General features: G+C 54.7%; 1 protein-coding gene across 1 annotated transcript; it reads right to left on the bottom strand.

The window, feature by feature from the left end:
• Positions 1–5,997: 5,997 nt before the first annotated feature.
• Positions 5,998–9,591, bottom strand: LOC146436997 (scavenger receptor cysteine-rich type 1 protein M130-like). Its single transcript, XM_085063768.1, has 10 exons — positions 9,549–9,591; positions 9,157–9,477; positions 8,750–9,067; positions 8,373–8,675; positions 7,899–8,298; positions 7,106–7,794; positions 6,643–7,017; positions 6,345–6,561; positions 6,179–6,264; positions 5,998–6,023 (listed from the first exon to the last, which is right to left on the bottom strand). The coding sequence occupies exons 1-10, from the start codon at positions 9,589–9,591 to the stop codon at positions 5,998–6,000; spliced, it is 2,778 nt and encodes a 925-aa protein (XP_084919894.1).
• Between the last annotated feature and the right edge of the window lie 13,012 nt (positions 9,592–22,603).

Genomic DNA, 22,603 nt, shown 5'->3' with positions numbered 1-22,603 from the left:
GGAGTTTCCTTGTCATATCACGCACAGTCTCATGCCTGTCATCTCGCTTCATAATGGCTAAAGCAGAAGCATACCCTGATGGCCCAAGCTTTAGGAGTTTCCACCACATCACAGGTGTACATTCTATCCTATCTGGGTCTGTAATCGGATCTGGGTTTGCTATGTCCTCTGAGAAGACAATTTCTACCACGGCCATTTCTCTCAAGCGTTGAATCTCTTGTTCTATGGTTCTCCACTGGGTTTGTTGCGAATAGAGATCGTCGGGATGTAGGTATCTTTCCCTCGCAGCTCTGATAGCTCGTCTCCAGAGGCTGCTGCAGTCAGGCCCATCTCGTATAGTTTGGTTGATATCTGGGTCACGTGACACAGTCCCTAAATGCCTTGCCTCAGTAGGATCTAGAAGTGTAACTTCGCCTGCAGCATCCCAAAGAGGGACTAACCAACTAATCACAGATTCATCATCTCGTTGGACATAATCTTTTCTTAGGCTGTGAAGGTCTCTCACATTCATGGATTCAACAATGACCTCTGACTCAGCTGCTGACCTTGAGGGTCCCTCCCCACTGTCATCTGGGCGATCAGTCTTAACTTGGGCTTTCCTGCTCCTTGTAACAGGAGCAACTGCCACTGGCTTAGGCTCCCTTCCTTCCTGTTCTAGAATATCCCACAGTGTACGATAAGCATATGCCAGGGCCCAGCATATTGCACTGCAGTTGTCTCTGCACTTCTCTTTCAGATACTTCCCCACCTCAGCTGGTCTCGGGATTTGTCCAGGGGGAAATTCCCAGTCTATTGGGTCAGAGAATTTCTTTAAAGTTTTACCTATGTCCTCCCATACTCCACACCATTCAAATTTCCTCACATCTGGATTAGGTGCCTGCTCCTGCTCAGCCCCTCTGGACTTCTCAGCCCTCATTCTGGTAAAACTGAACATCATATACATGCAACCTCCTAGGTAAAGCACCTGTACTACCAAGTTAATGGTCTCTTGAACATCCAGGGGAAACTGAATATTCTCAAAAGATGATCTACCAGATTTAAAGGGAAAGAGATGGGTGAGGAGCCAGGAAGCTTCACCCTCTACTACTCTAACAGGTTGGGTAATATTACTAACAAAACTCCAAAACAGGTTACTAAAACTAGAGGAGGAAACTAACAGAGCATGTACATCTTTAACTGTTTCCCATACCTTCTTACAGATCGTCAGTATCACGCACATTACTATAACAAGCCGGAGTCGTGTCCCTGATTGGTGGAAATTATACATTAGGGACAAGATTGCCCCTACCTGTTGGTAGGGGAACAAACCTATGTGCCAGACAGTATTACATCAAACAACCTCCCATCAAACAGCAGAGTGACTACTGATGGCTGTAATTCAATACCAAGCGTTTAAAACCAGAATGCAATTATTAGGGTTTTTTCTTCACTTTCTCTAACCCCACAAAAGGTGTAGAACAAGTAATGAAGTCCCCCTAAGTTGGGCGCCAAATACTGTCCCGGGTTAATGATAAAACTCTCTCTCCTCCGAGAGCGAAGGGCTCTGACACCCCCTCCCCCACCCACAACAGAGCGTCTTAGATGGAAGTGAAGAAAATCTATTTATTTGACAAAACCACGCAGAGTGCCCTGCAGGGCACAGGGGAAGGGGAAAACCAAGGTGAAAAGGAGTTATTCAACCTGATTAAAAAGTCCTTTTCCTCAGACGCAGCCCCTCTCCTCCTCTCCCCCCCGGGGCCGGGTGGAGCTCCCTGGAGAGCTCTGCTGTCCTCTGGCCCTCCTGGGTCTCCAGGTGGCAAAGCAGATCGAAGAGAAGGGGTCCAAACGAGGAAAAAAGAAAAAAATGGGGAAAAAACGGGAACAGAGCTCACTCCGACCTCCGTCCAGCACGCAGTCTCTGCCGAGCCACGAATCCTCCCCCGGAGCGAGGCTTGGGGAAAATGTTTTCAAAACAACCCGCGTTTCTCTCTTCGGCTGGGTGTAGTTAAAGAGACAGGACCACGCATTTCTTTCCACATTTTTTTCTTTCTTGGGCATATAAGCCAACGAGAGGGGATAAAGGATTATCATAACATCAATCCAAGACACCCATGCTACACTCCCAGGTGTCTCACTGAAGAAATCCACTTACTCTTGCATAGGAGCACAGAATCAGCCTGCGATGGAGCTTCCAAGAGGGGTCCCTGTGCTCTGACCCTTCACATTCCAAGCACCCAAACGTCTCACTCTTCCTCCTGATCCTCGTCTCCTGCTGTCTCTCTCCGCGCCCCTCACCTGGCCCTTTGTTATGCTAAAGGTCCGCACTTCCCGGCCTCTTGTCTCGGCCTCCCAGCCAGAGCAAAGCGAGCAGCTGGAACTGCAGCTGCTCCCCACCCACCTGCAGCACAGCAATTCCTCAGCAGCACACCGCGGCGCTCCCTCGCTGTGCGGCGGCGGGAAGAGCTGCGCTGCCCCAGCCCCCCGCGCTGCCGGGCACCGGGCCCGGACTGCTCCGCTGACACACGCACGGACGGCACGGAGCGCTGAGCGGGGCCGCTGGCTGGAGGCACCCGAACCGGAGGGCGGTGTGTGCCTGGCTGGCTGCTGCCTCGGGCACAGGGGACAGGAGCTTGCCGGCTCCACGGACACGCCTGGGGACACTCGGGCCGCCTCTGAGGGTCTTTCCGAGAGGTTCCCTTTGAGCTGCCGTGTTCCCACCTCACCGGCCCCTGCTGCTGCTGCCAGCACCTCACCCGCTGCACTGCCCTTCCCCCCTGGAGCAGCTCAGCAAGTGGAGGCCAAAGCCCTCCTTGCCCGTTTCCCTCGGCCCCACAGGCTGGGGAGCTGCCGGCTGTCGGGCGCCTGCTGCCCAGCCCTGGCTGCGCAGCTGCTGCAGGGGCCCCGTCTCACCTGCCTGGACCTGAGTGACAACGAACTGCAAGCCGACGGCGTCCTGCAGCTCTGCCACAGGCTCCGGCATCCCGCCTGCCCGCTGCGGAGCCTGGGGTGAGGGCTCTGCCACGGCCCTTTCCCCGCCCGGCATCCCCGAGCTGGGGAGCGGATGCTGCAGGACAGGCAGGGATGCACCTGCATCGCGGCTGCTTCAGCTCCTCCCTCCCCACAACCTCCAACACCTCCTCTTTCTTGCATCCCCCATGCCCAGGCTGAGCACGGAGGGCTTCAGCCCGGCCCTGCTGCAGGAACTGGATGCCCTGCGGGCACTGCAGCCCGCCCTGAAGATTGGGAACCTCCTGGAGCACGACGTGCCGCAGCCAGGGGCCATGGCCCGGCTGCCCTGCCACCGCGGGGTCCTGCTGCGGGGCAGGAAGGCGCTTCCCTCTGTCAGGAGACCTTCCCTCCTTTAGGAAAAGTCCTTCCAACACCCACAGCCATTCCCAGCCCTGCTCTCCGTGCTGTGAGAGGCTCAGAGCCTGCCCCACTCTCATGGATTTGAGACAGGACATTGTTAGGAGGACGCACGAAATGAGGGTAACTAGGCTCTAAGCTTAAAGTTACAAAAAGGTGATTTAATTACCTAACAGAGTTGGAGGAGAAATATAAGGCAAAAATAAACTTTTTATACATTATTTTGTTCACTTTTTCCTCTTTCTTACGAACTTATAGTATTCACTTCTTTTTTATCTTTACAATCCACAAGCTGGGTAGGGGGCAGGGTGTAGGGTTTCTTTTCAGTCTATAGAGCAGATTCTCAAATTTACTCATCACTACAATTCTTTTACTACAAATACTCTTTATCTTTACTTGTTTCTCTTTTTCTTCAGACAGTTTTTTTCTGCTCTCACCCCCACCCTCTTAAGAAGCAGTCTCTGCACTTACCCCCTCCCCCTTCCTTTTCTCTAAACTAGCAACACAGACAGGGGGCAGGTTGAGGAGTCTTTTGGTCAGTTCAATCAGGAAAAGAGGTTCTCTACTTAGCCACAGAGTCTTTTCCCATGAGAGACAGTTCTTTGAGAACTTCTTTGGCGTGGATCTAATTTCATGAGAAACATCCCACCCGAATCCTGTTGCAACATGAGTCTTTTTGTCCATAAAGTGCTGTGCAGACTCTCCCGAGCTGAGGCCAGGCTGCTTCCATGCCAGGAGCAAGGAAAAGGCCTTTCTCTCCCAATCAAGGCCTTGTGCAGTTTTAACTCTTAGATGAGACTCTCACTGGTTCACAGTCTTTTCCAGGCATCCACCTGCTCCTCTGGAGTGGGCTGTGGGTGAATTTCTGCATCCTTATGGACTCCATGGGCTGCAGGAGAAACTTCTTGCTCCCCCCATAGTTTTTACCACGGCTAGCAGAAAGTTATTCAGCTCCGGTGCCGGGAGCACTGGAGCACCCCTTCCTCTCCCTTTTTCACTGACCTTGGTGCTCTCCATGCTGTTCTTCTTCACATATTTTCACCTCCACCTCCTCCTCCTCCAACTACAAAGTGAAAGAAGTGCGTGCCTGCTTTGTTTTGATTTTTCCTTAAATAAGTTTCCACAGAGGCATAACTAGCACCTCCAATTGGCCCAAACTTGGCCAGCAGCATGTCCATCACCTTCAGAGCCATCAGAGATTGGTTCTGCTGGACTTGATGTAAAATCTTCCAGAACGTTCACTCATGACACACAGGAGCCATCTTTGTGCCATTCCCCACCCCTCAGACACGTCTCCAGGCCTAGTACAACAGCTTTTGAGGGGTCCAAATTTCTCTTAGATGTTAAAAAACACTTCACTGATGTTTTCGGCTAATAAAAACCACCACACCACCCATGGGGCATATGGAGAAGATCCTGCTGCCTCTGCGGGGGCTGGTCCTGCCCTCTCCCTTTTCCCCTCAGCCTTGCTGGGAACAGTTGTGTGCATTTGGCAGTGCCAAATAAAGATCCCACAGCCAATCCCAGCAATCCCCCTGCACTCTTCCCCGTAAGCCCACCATGCCCAGGGATGTGTCAGTGGTTCCAGTTCCTGCCACAAATCCCCAAGGGAAGGCTGGTGCTCCCGGGATGGAGGTTCCAGCCTCAGGAGAGGTCCCAGCCCTGGGAGTGACTCTTTGACCAATTTGTGTTTTTAATAGGAATAAAGGGAAATTCACACAAAATAAAAGATTTTCTCTACACAGAAACTCTTTTCCTGCACTGCTGAAGTGCTGGGAAAAGAGAGGTGACCTCACTGAGCAAGGCCACACTGCCTGGTGACAGGGCAACCACACACTGCCGCACACATGTCCCCAGGGCTGCGGCACGCCCAGGACATCCTCATGGCATTCCCAGGATGCTGCTGCTGCCGACATCATCATAGTCCGTGTGCTCCGGGGGCTGTTCCGGGGGGTCCCTGGTGGCTCCTGGGGGACTTGGAGGGGAGTCGATCCCACCTTGGGGACAGTACAGAAAGGTTACCCCTCTGACCGACCCACCCACAAGGGATCTGGCTGCAGCCCCCTTGGATCTGTGGCTGGATCCCTGCCCACCCCCACAGCCAAACCCTGCCATGCAGTGCCTCTGCAGAGGCAACAGGGCAGCTGGGATCCCTTTTACCTGTGGGGAGGACACCGATCCCTCTCCCCAATGCCACTCCCTCAGAGATGTCCCCAGTGCTGGGAGCAGGGGACTCCTCTGCCACATCCAGGGCATCATCATAGCCATCCAGGGTTCCATGCTCGGGCCGGGCAGGGGGATCTGGGACAGGCACAGGGGTCCATGGCAGCGACCCAGTGGCCGTGACAGGGGTCATGCTGTGCCATCCCATCCAGCATTGTCACCAGGCATGTGCTGGTGGCCCTCGGGTCCCCCTGGGAAACACGTTACTTTGCTGCACAATAACAAGGGGGAAATTTGTTTCCTCAGCCCACCAACCCAGGTGTTTCCTCTGTCCCCTCTGCTCCCCGTGGGCTTCCTGCCCTGTGCTCCTACCTGGGGCTGCCTCGGTGTCACTTCCCTCCATGCTGTCCTCAGTATAATACGGCAGCTTCTTCACCGATCCCTCTGACACAGAGCCTGCAGGGGGTAAAGAGGGACTCAGCAGAGGCCTCAAGTGGCACCGCAGGTGGCACAACCTCACACGGCACCGGAGGAGCTGCCACGGGACCGAGGGAAAGCCCCAGCCCATGGCGAGGAGCCAGGGCCAGGCCACCAGGACCCGGAGCTGCCGTGGGGCTGTGGCGCAGAGCCCTCTCTCCGGGCACAGCTGGGGCACTCGGGCTGCACCCACCTGGGCCACTGGGCACCTCCTGGTACTCGGGCATTGCCGTGTAGTCCAGCTCCTCGTAGACAGCGTTGGAGATGGCATCTGCAGCTCTGCCAGCGCCTGCAATGACAGGCAGCACTTACCTGGGGCCATGGGCACCCTGGGGGGCACCAGGACCACCCCTGCCCACCTTCTCAGCTGTTCTGCAGGGCGGGAGCCCCAGAACCCGCAAACCGGGTCTCTCCTGGCACCCACCCGCCGGGACCCACCTCGGCGCCAGGCGCGGGCACGGCACAGCAGCGCGGCCAGGGCACCCAGGGCCAGGCACAGCAGCGTCCCCAGCACCACACACAGCACAGCTGGCACGGACACAGTCCCCACGGCCCGGGTGGTTCTGATGGGGATGCCTGTGGGGACACGGGCAAGCAGTGAGGGGAGGGGGATCCCAGCCAGCCCGGCGTAGAGGGTGCCGACACCGGCAGAGATACCTGTGCTGCTGGCGTTGTCCGGATACGGAGTGGTGGCTGTCTCAGCGGTGCCATCAGTGTCCTCCTCCTCACAAGCCACGTAGGCGTCCCCGCCAGGGCCGCAGCTCTGCAAGCGCCAGGGTGCCGAGGGACACCCCCAGAGCGAGCGAGCCTCCTCCTCACAGCCCACCCACGCCAACCAGGCGGGGGCTGGCTGCTGAGCAGGGCCGGCCGACAGCCACCCCCTGTGCCCACAGCCCAGCTGCCAGCAGACGGTGCCAGCCGTGCTGTCGCTGGTGCCGTTGGCGCACACGCGGCCCCAGGTGTCGTTGCGGGACACCTCCAGGTACCCGCGGCAGCGCCCGCTGCCACCCGCCAGCCGCACGGAGAGCTGCTCTGCAAGAGGTGCGGGGGGGTCACGGCACAGCCCAGAAGCCCCCGGGGGGCTCCGCCGCACCCTGAGCTGGGGGCGCCCAGCACCCACCTGAGCACACGGCCCCTGCCCCGCCGCCGCGCTCGCACTCGTGCCCTTCCGAGCGCCCGCATTCCCAGAGAGACTCCTCGCTCCCGGAGCACTCGGGGATGTACGGCCACAGCGGCCCCGGGCCAGGAGCGAAGCGCGCCGAGCTCGGGGCCTCCAGCGCCGTGCCGCATCCCAGCTCCCGGCACACAACGGCCGCGTCCTGCAGGTCCCAGCCTTCCTGGCACACGCTGCTCCACCTGCCACCGGAATACACCTCCACCCGCCCGGCGCAGCGCCCAGAGCTCCCCGCCAGCCTCACCCGTCGGCTGCCTGCGGGCAAGGAAAGACACTGCTGGGGTGGCTGCTTGGGGCATCGGCACCTCCAGCCCTTCTCGGGACACTCACCTGAGCAGATGATGGCTGCCCCGTGAGGAATGCCGGCTGGAGCAGTGGTCATATTCCCTGTATTGGTTTCAAAGTCGATCTGATTCTCATCGTTAGTCCTATTGGTCAGCATGGTGGTCATGCCCGGGATGGTGTTGATCACCCTGTGCATGATTGTCTGCTCCGTTGAGTTAAGTCGCCACAGCGTGGCCTCACCAGCGACAGCACTGCTCTTGTCTACCCCTCCACAGCCCAGCTCCCAGCACACTTTGCTGAAATTCCGTGTGATCGAAAGCTCTCCTGGCACACGCCGCCAATCCCCGGAGCTTATGGCCAACTCCAGCCACCCGTCACACTGAGTCTCACCCTCCACCAGCCGCAGGGACTCCACCATGCCTGTAAAATGACGTGACTCAGCCCTCCCCTTCACCCCAACACAGCCCTGCATGCTCTGATCGCAGTGCTTGGGGCGGCCCAAAAGCCCTCAGGGCTCCTCACGCAGGTGCCATACACACCTGAGCAGTTGACGGCGGCGGCGTTTCCAGGGGCGCACGGGGCCTTGCCCAGCACGGCCACGGGGCACTCGCCCGGGTGCCGCTCGCTGCCGCTGCAGCCAAAAGCGTCCGGCCGCAGTGGCCCCTCGCCGCTGCCGAAGGAGCCTCCCGGCGGCACGGCCAAGGCGCGGCCGCAGCCCAGGTGGCGGCACAGGACGTGGGCGTCGGGCAGCTCCCACTCCCTGGCGCACACGGAGCCCCACGTGCCCCGAGCCGCCACCTCCACCCGCCCGGCGCATGCCGAGCTGCTGTTGCCCAGCCGGAAGCCCGTGTAGGCTGTGGCAGAAAGGCCAATGAGGGCGGTGACGCTGCAGGGAGCCCAGCAGCCCCCCGCTGTCCCCGGCACTTACGGGAGCAGATGACGCTGGCGGGGCCGCTGCAGCCCTGGCCCTGGGGCGCTCGCTGGCCGCAGGCACTCAGGAGGGGCTCGCTGCCATTGCACTGGAAGCCCCCCTCCCAGAACGGCCCCCATCCCGCCCCAAACCGGCCACTGCCGCCCATGGCAAGCGCCGTGCCGCAGCCCAGCTCCCGGCACACCACCTGGGCCACCTTCATGTCCACCTCATCCTCGCACACACGGACCCAGGCCAGCCGCTGCCGCACCTCCAGACGCCCAGCGCACGCTCCATCGCCGCCGACCAGGCGGGAAAACCCTGCGGGAGCAACACAGCCTCAGTGTCGAGGGATGTCCGTGAAGTGACAGAGTTCCCCATAGCCTGATGCCTACCTTGGCAGACAACAGCAGTGTCCAAGTCATTGATCCTGCCATATGGTCCCCAGCCACGGATCTGACAGTCCCAGAGCGTGGTCTCATTCCCATTGCAGATCACCAGGGCTAGACTGACAGTCCCGTTCCCTGGGCCGAAGCGCTCGAGGGCAGAGTAGGCGCCGGCGGCCGAGCCACAGCCCAGCTGCTGGCACACCACCTCAGTGTCCTCCATGTCCCAGTCCTCGTCTGCCACTGAGCCCCAGTGTCCACGCAGCTTCACCTCCACCCTCCCAGCACAGGGGCTGCTGCCGCCCGCCAGCCTCAGCTCCACGGCATCTGCACCGGAGAACCGACATAGCTCAGCCCTTGCCCTGGACGTTCCAGCACAATGCTGGTGGCCCAGCACTAACAGCGTGCCCCCTGACCTGTGCAGGTCACCCCCACATCCCGATCGTGGCCACACAAATGCTGTCCCCATCCGAAGTGTGGACACTGCTCCAGCACATCCTCGGTGCCGCGGCAGAAGAAGGGCTGTAGCCAGATCCGCCCGCTGCCTGGCCCGAACGGGGCGTACGGGGACGCTTTGGCCACCCGGCCACAGCCCAGCTGCCGGCACACCACCACGGCCCAAAGCGCTTCCCAGTCATAGTCGAAGACGCAGACGGAGCCCCACTCACCGCTGTGCTTCACCTCCACTCGCCCGGCACAGCGCCCGCCGCCGCCCACCAGGCGCAGCTCCGCGGAGCCTGCGGCACGGACGGAGCTCAGCCGGGCCCGGCACCGCCGCGGGCCCCGCTGCCAGCCGCCCGGCACTCACCCCCGCACAGCCGCACGCACAGCAGCAGCCCCAGCGCCGCCATCGGCCCCATGCCACCGGCCCCGAGCCCAGCGCAGCCACGGGATGTCTCGGCAGCGCCCCAGCCTATGCGGGCAGCAGCACCAGGGCGGCCTTTATGAGGCGCCTGATCGCCCGGCTGCGGGGCCACGGCACCAATAACCTGCTCCGTGCCCAAATATGAGCCTCGGCTCTGCTTCTGGCGTCACACGCCTCGCCACAGGGGGCTGGCACCCGGATGTCCCCGGGGGCACACAGCCCCCCCCGAAACACCTGGGCCGCGGGGGCCCTTCCTGTACCCCCCGTGGCTCCAACTCCGCTGCTGAAGCCTGGCAGGAGCCATCCTCACGGCGACACACCGCACCCCAAATCCTAACGAGAGCCTCCCCGGGACCACCCCCAGGTCCGGCAGGAGGCAACGCCCGAAGCCCCCATGCTCGGGGTGCTCCCCTCTCGGGGTGCCCGCAGCCCCCGCGGGGGGTGGCAGCAGCCCCCGGCTCCGCGCGGCGATGGCAGGTGGCAGCTCCCCGGTCCCTCGCGGCGGCGCTGGCACATGGATGGCGCTGCTGCCGCAGCTGTGGCCCCGCGCTCGCCTCGCCGCCAGCGCAGGAAGGAGGCGGTTTACCCCCCGGCGCCTCCCGGCCTCGCCATCGACCCACCGCGGCTCCTGACACCTGCGCTGCCCGCGATAACGCCGCGGCTCCGCGCTGCCCCTGCCCCGCCGCTCCGCTCCCCTGCAGCTCGGCAGCCGCGCCGCTCAGGAAACTTCCCCGCCCCATCATTTACCAGACTCGCTGTCAGCACACTCCCAACGCAGGAAACTCGCACTGCTGCCACCGGCGCCCCTTCACAGCCGCGGCTCCGGTGACCCACGGTGGCCCCAGTGGCTCCCGAAACCGGGAAGCCCACACCCGCACCCAGACCGCGCTCACTCATTAGTTCCAACCCGAGGTAATGATAAAACTCTCTCTCCTCCGAGAGCGAAGGGCCCTGACACCCCCTCCCCCACCCACAACAGAGCCTCTTAGATGGAAGTCAAGAAAAAAATGTTTATTTGACAAAACCACGCAGAGTGCCCTGCAGGGCACAGGGGAAGGGGAAAACCAAGGTGAAAAGGAGTTATTCAACGTGATTAAAAAGTCCTTTTCCTCAGACGCAGCCCCTCTCCTCCTCTCCCCCCCGGGGCCGGGTGGAGCTCCCTGGAGAGCTCTGCTGTCCTCTGGCCCTCCTGGGTCACCAGGTGGCAAAGCAGATCGAAGAGAAGGGGTCCAAACGAGGAAAAAAGAAAAAAATGGGAAAAAAACGGGAACAGAGCTCGCTCCGACCTCCGTCCAGCACGCAGTCTCTGCCGAGCCACGAATCCTCCCCCGGAGCGAGGCTTGGGGAAAATGTTTTCAAAACAACCCGCGTTTCTCTCTCCGGCTGGGTCTAGTTAAAGAGACAGGACCACACATTTTTTTACACATTTTTTTCTTTCTTGGACATATAAGCCAACGATAGGGGATAAAGGATTATCATAACATCAATCCAAGACATTCCACCCCTTATTCCACAGCGTTGGCTTAAGGCCCACCCTAACATCTTCCAACTTTAAACACACACACACATATATACACATATATACATACATACACATATACATATAAACACATATGCATATATACACATAACTATGTACAAATAATGTCATTCGGTGAACGGTGGTATGTTGCCATCCCAACCTTACATGTGGCCTTCACCCAAAATTAAATTTCCCTGAGGGACACATTGTGTTTTTCCATCTTCCTGCATTATCCGCCAAGTACACCCTGGTCCCTGAGGAAAGACAACCCCACGGATGGGTTTGTCTTTATGTGAGGCAGAATCAATGCAGACAGTTTTCCCTAACAAGCCTCTGGCATGTACTGCTGGGACCTTATCTCCATCCACTGTATGTAGAAGCTCAGATTGGGCAGGACCTGCTCGGTTGATGGAGCCTCGGGTATTGACTAACCAGGTGGCCTCTGCTAAATGTCGCTCCCAATTCTTATAAGTTCCCCCACCCAATGCCTTTAGGGTGGTTTTTAACAGTCCATTATACCGTTCCACTTTGCCAGCGGCTGGGGCATGATAGGGAATGTGGTACACCTACTCAATGCCATGGTCTCTAGCCCAGTTGTTTATGAGGCTATTTTTCAAATGAGTTCTGTTATCTGACTCAATTCTCTCAGGGGTACCATGCCTCCACAGGACTTGGTTTTTAAGGCCCAGGATGGTGTTACAGGCAGTGGCATGAGGCACAGGGTAGGTTTCCAACCACCCCGTGGTGGCTTCTACCATTGTGAGCACGTAGCGCTTGCCATGGCAGGTTTGAGGCAGTGTGATGTAATCAATCTGCCAGGCCTCTCCATACTTATATTTAGACCACCTTCCACCATACCACAGGGGTTTCACCTGCTTGGCTTGCTTGATGGCAGCACACGTCTCACAATTATGGATTACCTGGGAGATACAGTCCATGGTTAGATCCACCCCTCGGTCTCGTGCCCACTTATAGGTGGCATCTCTGCCCTGATGGCCTGAGGCATCATGGGCCCATCGAGCTAGGAATAAATCTCCTTTATGCTGCCAATCCAAGTCTACCTGGGACACCTTTATCTTTGCAGCCTGATCTACCTGTTCGTTGTTTCGGTGTTCCTCATTAGCTCAACTCTTGGGGACATGGGCATCTACATGGCAGACCTTCACAGGTAGTCTCTCTGCCACGCTAGCGATGTCTTTCCACTCTTCAGCTGCCCAAATTGGTTTTCCCCTACGCTGCCAACCAGCCTTCTTCCACTTTTCCAGCCAACCCCACAGAGCATTGGCTACCATCCATGAATCAGTATAAAGGTAGAGCTTTGGCCATTTCTCTCTTTCAGCAATGTCCAGGGCTAACTGAACGGCTTTGAGCTCAGCGAATTGGCTCGATCCTCCCTCTTCTTCCCTAGCTTCTGCAACCCATCGTGTGGGGCTCCACACAGCTGCTTTCCATTTTCGTTTTGTCCCAGAAGATGACAGGAACCATCAGTGAAAAGAGCATAGCATGTTTCGTCTGCTGGCAGTTGGTTGTATGGTGGAGCTTCCTCTGCACGGGTCACCTGTTCCAGCTCCTCTTCCTCAATCAGACTAAAATTTTCACCTTCAGGCCAATTTGTAATTATTTCCAAAATCCCAGGGTGTTGGGGAAGATGAAATAGGAAAGCCTTATAGATATGATTACCTTGCAAGAGATGTTGAGGATATGGAAAATATGAGCGATATTGAAATGAAGACAAGGTTCGAGTTGTAGAGTAACTAAAAAACAATGGTATGGCCACGAAGGTAATCCCCCCTCTTGATAGAACAATGCCCTCTGCCCAGGCAGGTCCAAAGGTCAGAGCAGACCCTACCTGCCTGGTAGAAATCCCAAAAAAGGCAGTTTTTTAACGTTTGAAACATGACACTGTATGGTAATGTGCTGATTCTTATAGGTTGTATGTAAATGCTGTAGAGTTTGTAGCTTGTCTTAGATTGGTGAAAGGGAATTAGAATATTCAACAGAGAAGATGATTTATTGCATTGTAAACAGCAAATCACTCTCTTTTACTCTCTTCTTTCTGCTCTCTCTCTCTCTTTTCTCTGGCCTGCTTTGGGCTGCGTCTTGCAGCCCAGCAGGCCTCTCACGCCCATGCTCTTTCGCAATAAACCCTCACGTTCTAAAACTCATCTTTAGAGATCTCTTGTCCCTGTTTTATCCCCATAACTAAACCCCACTGAGTATATTCTTACCCCAGGGCGATTCAGATTTCCCATACGGGCGCACTGTGTGATAAGGGCAATCCATTTGCTCCACGTGCCATTGGTGGCATGATGAGTAGAGGGAACCTCTGCTTTAAACATCCACTCCAGCACTGGTAGTCGAGGTGCCAGGAGGAGTTGTGCTTCTGTGCCAATTACCTCTGAGGCAGCTTGGACTTCTTCGTATGCTGCTAGGATTTTTTTCTCTGGTGAGGTGTAGTTGGCTTCAGACCCTCTGTAACTTCGGCTCCAAAATCCCAATGGACGACCCCGAGTCTCACCAGGCACCTTCTGCCAAAGGCTCCAGGACAGGCCATGGCTCCCAGCTGCAGAGTAAAGCACATTCTTTACTTCTGGCCCTGTCCTGACTAGGCCAAGGGCTACTGCATGAGCAATCTCCTGCTTGATCTGGGTGAAAGCTTGCTGTTGTTCAAGGCCCCAGTGGAAATCATTTTTCTTACGGGTAACCAGGTAGAGAGGACTCACAATCTGGCTGTACTCGGGGATGTGCATTCTCCGAAAGCCTAGAGCTCCCAGGAAAGCTTGCATCTCCTTCTTGTTGGTTGGGGGGGACATTGTGATGATTTTATTGATAACCTCAGTAGGAATCTGACGCCGTCCATCTTGCCACTTCACTCCTAGGAACTGGATCTCTTCAGCAGGCCCTTTGACTTTGCTCTTTTTTATAGCGAAACTGACTTCCAGGAGAATCTGGATGATTTCCTTTCCTTTCTCAAATACTTCTGCTGTGTCCCCACACACAATGATGTCATCAATGTATTGCAAATGTTCTGGAGCCCCACCCTTTTCCAATGCAGCCTGGATCAGTCCATGACAGATGGTGGGACTGTGTTTCCACCCCTGGGGCGGTCGGTTCCACGTGTACTGCACGCCCCTCCAGGTGAAAGCAAACTGAGGTCTGCACTCTGCTGCCAGAGGAATGGAGAAAAATGCATTTGCAATGTCAATAGTGGCATACCACTTTGCTGCTTTGGACTCTAGCTCATACTGGAGCTCCAGCATGTCTGGCACAGCAGCACTCAGAGGTGGAGTCACCTCATTCAAGGCACGATAGTCCACAGTCAATCTCCATTCTCCTTCAGATTTGTGCACAGGCCAGATGGGGCTGTTAAAGGATGAATGGGTCCTGCTGACCACCCCTTGGCTCTCCAGCTCACGGATTAGTTTGCGAATGGGAATCACGGCATCACGAGTTGTCCGGTACTGTCGGCGGTGCACAATGGAGGTTGCAATCGGTACTTGTTGCTCTTCCCCTTTCAGGAGTCCTACTGCAGATGGGTTCTCTGACAGTCCAGGCAAGGTGTTCAATTGTTTTATGCCCTCTGTCTCTACAGCAGTGTGGTGGTTTTGATTGGCCCAAAACATCAGTGAAGTGTTTTTAACATCTAGGAGAAATTTGGACCCCTCAGAAGCTGTTCTAGTAGGCCTAGGGAGGTGTCTGAGGGGTGGGGAGTGGCACAAAGATGTCTCCTGTGTGTCCTGAGTGCAAGTTCTGGAAGTTTTTACATCAAGTCCAGCAGAGCCAATCTCTGATGGCTCTGAAGGTGATGGACATGCTGCTGGCCAAGTTTGGGCCAATTGGAGGTGCTGGTTACGCCTCTGTGAAAACATATTTAAGAAAAATTCAAAACAAAGCAGGCACGCACTTCTTTCACTTCTTTGTAGTTGGAGGAGGAGGAGGTGGAGGTGAAAATATGTAGAGGGAGAACAGCATGGAGAGTGCCAAGGTCAGTGAAGAAGGTGGGGGAGGAGGTGCTCCGGTGCTGGAGCTGAAAACCCTCTGCTAGCCACAGTGAAGGCCATGGGGGGGGGCAGGAGGTCCCCCTGCAGCCCATGGAGTCCACAGGAGTGCAGAAATTCTGCCCACAGCCCACGCCAGAAGGGCAGGTGGATGCCTGGAAAAGACTGTGAACCAGTGGGAGTCTCATTTAAGAGTTAAAACTGCAAAAGCCTTGCAAGGGAGAGAAAAGAAGGCTGTCTTTAATCTCTTTACTGAGTTTCTCTTGATTCTTCTCTATCTTATTGTGGTGGTTTTTATTGGCCCAAAACATCAGTGAAGTGTTTTTAACATCTAGGAGAAATTTGGGCCCCTCAGAAGCTGTTCTAATAGGCCTAGGGAGGTGTCTGAGGGGTGGGGTGTGGCACAAAGATGGCTCCTGTGTGTCCTGAGTGCAAGTTCTGGAAGCTTTTACATCAAGTCCAGCAGAGCCAATCTCTGATGGCTCTGAAGGTGATGGACATGCTGCTGGCCAAGTTTGGGCCAATTGGAGGTGCTGGTTACGCCTCTGTGAAAACATATTTAAGAAAAAGTCAAAACAAAGCAGGTGCGCACTTCTTTCACTTTGTAGTTGGAGGAGGAGGAGGTGGAGGTGAAAATATGTAGAGGGAGACCAGCATGGAGAGTGCCAAGGTCAGTGAAGAAGGTGGGAGAAAGAGGTGCTCCAGTGCTTCCAGCACCAGAGCTGAAACTTTCTGCTAGCCGTGGTGGAAGCTATGGGGGAGCCAGAAATTCCTCCTGCAGCCCGTGGAGTCCATAAAGATGCAGAAATACACCCACAGCTCTCTCCAGAAGAGGAGGTGGATGCCTGGAAAAGACTGTGAACCAGTGGGAGTCTCATTTAAGAGTTAAAACTGCAAAAGGCCTTGACTCAGAGAGAAAGGCCTTGCTCCTGGCATGGAAGCAGCCTGGCCTCAGCTCGGGAGAGTCTGCACAGCACCTTATGGACAAAAGACTCATGTTGCAGCAAAAATTCGAGCGGGATGTTGCTCATGAGATTGGACCCACGCCAAAGAAGGTCTCAGAGGACTGTCTCTCGTGGGAAGGACCCCTGGCTAAGTAGAGAACCTCTTTTCCTGATTGGACTGACCAGAAGACCCCTCAACCTGCCCCCTGTCTGTGTTGCTAGTTTGCAAAGAGGGAAAAGGGGGGGGGTGAGTGCAGAGACTGCTTCTTAAGAGGGTGGGGGTGAGAGCAGAAAACTGTCTGGAGAGAGAGAGAAACAAGTAGAGATAAAGAGTATTTGTAGTAGAAGAATTGTGGTGATGAGTAAATTTGAGAATCTGCTCTGTGGACTGAAAAGAGACCCCACACCCTGCCCACCCCCCACCTGGCTTGTGGATTGTAGAGCAGGAAAGGGGGTGAATACTATAGGTTCGTAAGAGGGAGGGGGGGAGTGAACAAAATAATGTATGAAAAGTATATTTTTGCCTTGCATTTTTCCTCTAATTCTGTTAGGTAATTAAACACTTTTTGCAACTTTGAGCTGGAAGCCTGTTTGCCCTTTTTGTGCGTCCTCCTGGCAAGGGTCCTGTCTCAAACCCACGACACTTATTTTCTAGTTTCTGCAGCTTTGTTTCCACAGCTGAGATTCTTGCATTCATTGGGCTATGCACGACATCTGCATACGCTCGGAGTTTCCTTGTCATATCACGCACAGTCTCATGCCCGTCATCTCGCTTCATAATGGCTAAAGCAGAAGCATACCCTGATGGCCCAAGCTTTAGGAGTTTCCGCCACATCACAGGTGTACATTCTATCCTATCTGGGTCTATAATCGGATCTGGGTTTGCTATGTCCTCTGAGAAGACAATTTCTACCACCGCCATTTCTCTCAAGCGTTGAATCTCTTGTTCTGTGGTTCTCCACTGGGTTTGTTGTGAATAGAGATCGTCGGGATGTAGGTATCTTTCCCTCGCAGCTCTGATAGCTCGTCTCCAGAGGCTGCTGCAGTCAGGCCCATCTCGTACAGTTTGGTTGATATCTGGGTCATGTGACACAGTCCCTAAATGCCTTGCCTCAGTAGGATCTAGAAGTGTAACTTCGCCTGCAGCATCCCAAAGATGGACTAACCAACTAATCACAGATTCATCATCTCGTTGGACATAATCTTTTCTTAGGCTGTGAAGGTCTCTCACATTCATGGATTCAACAATGACCTCTGACTCAGTTGCTGACCTTGAGGGTCCCTCCCCACTGTCATCTGGGGGATCAGTCTTGACTTGGGCTTTCCTGCTCCTTGTAACAGGAGCAACTGCCACTGGCTTAGGCTCCCTTCCTTCCTGTTCTAGAATATCCCACAGTGTACGATAAGCATATGCCAGGGCCCAACATATTGCACTGCAGTTGTCTCTGCACTTCTCTTTCAGATACTTCCCCACCTCAGCTGGTCCCGGGATTCGTCCAGGGGGAAATTCCCAGTCTATTGGGTCAGAGAATTTCTTTAAAGTTTTACCTATGTCCTCCCATACTCCACACCATTCAAATTTCCTCACATCTGGATTAGGTGCCTGCTCCTGCTCAGCCCCTCTGGACTTCTCAGCCCTCATTCTGGTAAAACTGAACATCATATACATGCAACCTCCTAGGTAAAGCACCTGTACTACCGAGTTAATGGTCTCTTGAACATTCAGGGGAAACTGAATATTCTCAAAAGATGATCTACCAGATTTAAAGGGAAAGAGATGGGTGAGGAGCCAGGAAGCTTCACCCTCTACTTCTCTAACAGGTTGGGTAATATTACTAACAAAACTCCAAAACAGGTGACTAAAACTAGAGGAGGAAACTAACAGAGCATGTACATCTTTAACTGTTTCCCATACCTTCTTACAGATCGTCAGTATCACGCACATTACTATAACAACCGGAGTCGTGTCCCTGATTGGTGGAAATTATACATTAGGGACAAGATTGCCCCTACCTGTTGGTAGGGGAACAAACCTATGTGCCTGTCTTGGTTTGAAAACAAACCAGTGGGAGATCACAAGTCAAGAGTGAAATTAAAAATAAGTGAAATAATACAAGGAAAAGCACTGACAAAGTCAGATACAACCTAACACCCTGTTAGGGTGGTAGTAGCAGTCCAACTGAAGTAGTCCAGTTGAAGCGGTGATCCTGTGAAGGTCTAGTCTCCAGCAGAAGATCCAGTAGTAACTCTGGTCCTCTGGGAAGCCAGTAGACAGGCCTAGCTCAGGCAGTTCCAAGGCCACGTTATATCCACGTGGGAACACCTGGCTCCTCCCTCCTCGGCAGAGCATCTCACAATGGGATGAGATAAGTCCATGAGTCACACGGTGGGTCCCTGATGGCCCATTGCCTGTCATGCGGGGTGGGTCATTAGTGGCTGACAACAGCTAACGGATGGCCCATTGTCTGTCATCCAGAGTGGGTCATTAGCAGGTGATGGCAGCTAACGGCCCACAGCTGGTGGTAATAGAATACTTAACTACATCTATATTGCAACCTAGGACAGTGCCAAACAGACAGTATTACATCAAACAACCTCCCATCAAACAGCATAGTGACTACTGATGGCTGTAATTCAATACCAAGCGTTTTAAACCAGAATGCAATTATTAGGGTTTTTTCTTCACTTTCTCTAACCCGACAAAAGGTGTAGAACAAGTAATCAAGGCCCCCTAAGTTGGGCGCCAAATACTGTCCCGGGTTAATGATAAAACTCTCTCTCCTCCGAGAGCGAAGGGCCCTGACACCCCCTCCCCCACCCACAACAGAGCCTCTTAGATGGAAGTGAAGAAAAAACTATTTCTTTGACAAAACCACGCAGAGTGCCCTGCAGGGGAAGGGGAAAACCAAGGTGAAAAGGAGTTATTCAACCTGATTAAAAAGTCCTTTTCCTCAGACGCAGCCCCTCTCCTCCTCTTGGCCCCCCGGGGCCGGGTGGAGCTCCCTGGAGAGCTCTGCTGTCCTCTGGCCCTCCTGGGTCTCCAGGTGGCAAAGCAGATCGAAGAGAAGGGGTCCAAACGAGGAAAAAAGAAAAAAATGGGAAAAAAACGGGAACAGAGCTCACTCCGACCTCCGTCCAGCACGCAGTCTCTGCCGAGCCACGAATCCTCCCCCGGAGCGAGGCTTGGGGAAAATGTTTTCAAAACAACCCGCGTTTCTCTCTTCGGCTGGGTGTAGTTAAAGAGACAGGACCACACATTTTTTTACACATTTTTTTCTTTCTTGGGCATATAAGCCAACGATAGGGGATAAAGGATTATCATAACATCAATCCAAGACACCCATGCTACACTCCCAGGTGTCTCACTGAAGAAATCCACTTACTCTTGCACAGGAGCACAGAATCAGCCTGAGCTGGAGCTTCCGAGAAGGGTCCCTGTGCTCTGACCCCTCACATTCCAACCAAAGTCTCACTCTTCCTCCTGATCCTCGTCTCCTGCTGTCTCTCTCCGCATCCCTCACCTGGCCCTTTTGACTTAGGAAAAAGAGGCAAAACTTCACAAGCTATATAATTTTAAGTTGTAAAGCCGGCACGTTTATTACAGCGCAGGACACATGGGAGGTAGCCCTTCAAAGACCTGCGCGCCCGTATATCCCGGTATATATATGGTTACACTGTTACACATTCCTGGAATTTCTCAATCCACTTATACATATGTAAAACCTGTCTCCGCTTCGTATTATAATGAGTTCAAAAGTCATTTCCATATCCTCGAGCCTGTGTAGTTCCGTTTGGTGGGTGGGGGAGGCTCCGGGGGTCTTTTATGAAAAAGGACAGGAGATCCTCTTTAAGGCATGCGTTCTGAGTCTCTGTCCAAAGGCCTAAAAATATATTTGATTTTTTGGGAGCGTGGAGGTTACATGAGTATCATAGTCCTTGTTTGGCAAACACAGTGAATGTCAAGTAAACAATACTCTGTTTATTAGGTTATCAAGCTGTCTATCAAATACTCTCTACAAGTTATCCTTTAACTTCTGATTCCCTTGAATCACTTTGTTATGCTAAGGATCGGCACATCCCGGCCTCTTGTCTCGGCCTCCCAGCCCGAGCAAAGCGAGCAGCTGGAGCTGCAGCTGCTCCCCACCCACCTGCAGCACAGCAATTCCTCAGCAGCACACCGCGGCGCTCCCTCGCTGTGCGGCGGCGGGAAGAGCTGCGCTGCCCCAGCCCCCCGCGCTGCCGGGCACCGGGCCCGGACTGCTCCGCTGACACACGCACGGACGGCACGGAGCGCTGAGTGGGGCCGCTGGCTGGAGGCACCCGAACCGGAGGGTGGTGTGTGGCTGGGTGGCTGCTGCCTCGGGCACAGGGGACAGGAGCTTGCCGGCTCCACGGATACCCCTGGGGACACTCGGGCAACCTCTGAGCGTCTCTCCGAGACGTTCCCTTTGAGCTGCCGTATTCCCACCTCACCGGCCCCTGCTGCTGCTGCCAGGACCTCACCCGCTGCACTGCCCTTCCCCCCTGGAGCAGCTCAGCAAGTGGAGGCCAAAGCCCTCCTTGCCCGTTTCCCTCGGCCCCACAGGCTGGGGAGCTGCCGGCTGTCGGGCGCCTGCTGCCCAGCCCTGGCTGCGCAGCTGCTGCAGGGGCCCCGTCTCACCTGCCTGGACCTGAGTGACAACGAGCTGCAAGCCGACGGCGTCCTGCAGCTCTGCCACAAGCTCCGGCATCCCGCCTGCCCGCTGCGGAGCCTGGGGTGAGGGCTCTGCCACGGCCCTTTCCCCGCCCGCCATCCCCGAGCTGGGGAGCGGATGCTGCGGGACAGGCAGGGATGCACCTGCATTGCGGCTGCTTCAGCTCCTCCCTCCCCACAACCTCCAACACCTTCTCCTCTTTTCCTGCGTGCCCCAAACCCAGGCTGAGCATGGAGGGCTTCAGCCAGGTCCTGCTGCAGGAACTGGATGCCCTGCGGGCACTGCAGCCCGACCTGAAGATTGGGAACTTCCTGGAGTCAACTTGGGCCATGGCCCGGCTGCCCTGCCACCGCGGGGTCCTGCTGCGGGGCAGGAAGGCACTTCCCTCCTTCAGGAGACCATCCCTCCTTTAGGAAAAGTCCTTCCAACACCCACAGCCATTTCCCGCCCTGCCCTCCGTGCTGTGAGAGGCTCAGAGCCTGCCCCACTCTCATGGATTTGAGACAGGACATTGTAAGGAGGACACACGAAATGAGGGTAACTAGGCTCTAAACTTAAAGTTACAAAAAGGTCATTTAATTACCTAACAGAATTGGAGGAGAAATGTAAGGCAAAAATAAAGTTTTTATATATTATTTTGTTCACTTTTTCCCCTTTCTTACGAACTTATAGTATTCACTTCTTTTTTTCTTTACAATCAACAAGCTGGGTAGGGGGCAGGGTGTATGGTTTCTTTTCAGTCTATAGAGCAGATTCTCAAATTTACTCATCACTACAATTCTTTTACTACAAATACTCTTTATCTTTATCTTTGTCTTTACTTGTTTCTCTTTTTCTTCAGACAGTTTTTTTCTGCTCTCACCCCCACCCTCTTAAGAAGCAGTTTCTGCACTTACCACCCCCCCTTCCTTTTTTCTAAACTAGCAACACAGACAGGGGGCAGGTTGAGGGGTCTTTTGGTCAGTTCAATCAGGAAAAGAGGTTCTCTACTTTGCCACGGGGTCTTTTCCCACGAGAGACAGTTCTTTGAGAACTTCTTTGGCGTGGGTCTAATTTCACAAGCAACATCCCGCCCAAATCTTGCTGCAATGTGAGTCTTTTTGTCCCTAGGGTGCTGTGCAGACTCTCCCAGGCCAAGGCCAGGCTGCTTCCATGCCAGGAGCTAGGAAAAGGCCTTTCTCTCCCAATCAAGGCCTTGTGCAGTTTTAACTCTTAGATGAGACTCTCACTGGTTCACAGTTTTTTCTAGGCATCCACCTGCTCCTCTGGAGTGGGCTGTGGGTGAATTTCTGCATCCTTATGGACTCCATGGGCTGCAGGAGAAACTTCTTGCTCCCCCCATAGTTTTCACCATGGCTAGCAGAAAGTTATTCAGCTCTGGTGTCGGGAGCCCTGGAGCACCCCTTCCTCTCCATTTTTCACTGACCTTGGTGCTCTCTATGTTGTTCTTCTTCACTTATTTTCACCTCCACCTCCTCCTCCTCCAACTACAAAGAAGTGAAAGAAGTGTGTGCCTGCTTTGTTTTGATTTCTCCTTCAATATGTTTTCACAGAGGCGTAACCAGCACTTCCAATTAGCCCAAACTTGGCCGGCAGCATGTCCATCACCTTCAGAGCCATCAGAGATTGGCTCTGCTGGACTTGATGTAAAAACTTCCAGAACTTGCACTCAGGACACACAGGAGACATTTTTGTACCACACCCCACCCCTCAGACACCTCCCTAGGCCTACTAGAACAGCTTCTGAGGGATCCAAATTTCTCTTAGATGTTAAAAACACTTCACTGATGTTTTAGGCTAATCAAAACCACCACACCACCCATGGGGCATATGGAGAAGA

The sequence above is a fragment of the Lichenostomus cassidix genome, chromosome 5 (genome assembly GCF_008360975.1).
Source record: "Lichenostomus cassidix isolate B80296 chromosome 5, HeHo_3.0, whole genome shotgun sequence".
NCBI lineage: Eukaryota > Metazoa > Chordata > Aves > Passeriformes > Meliphagidae > Lichenostomus > Lichenostomus cassidix.
Note: the sequence above shows the minus strand (reverse complement) of the source record. Positions and strands in the feature narration are given on the sequence as shown.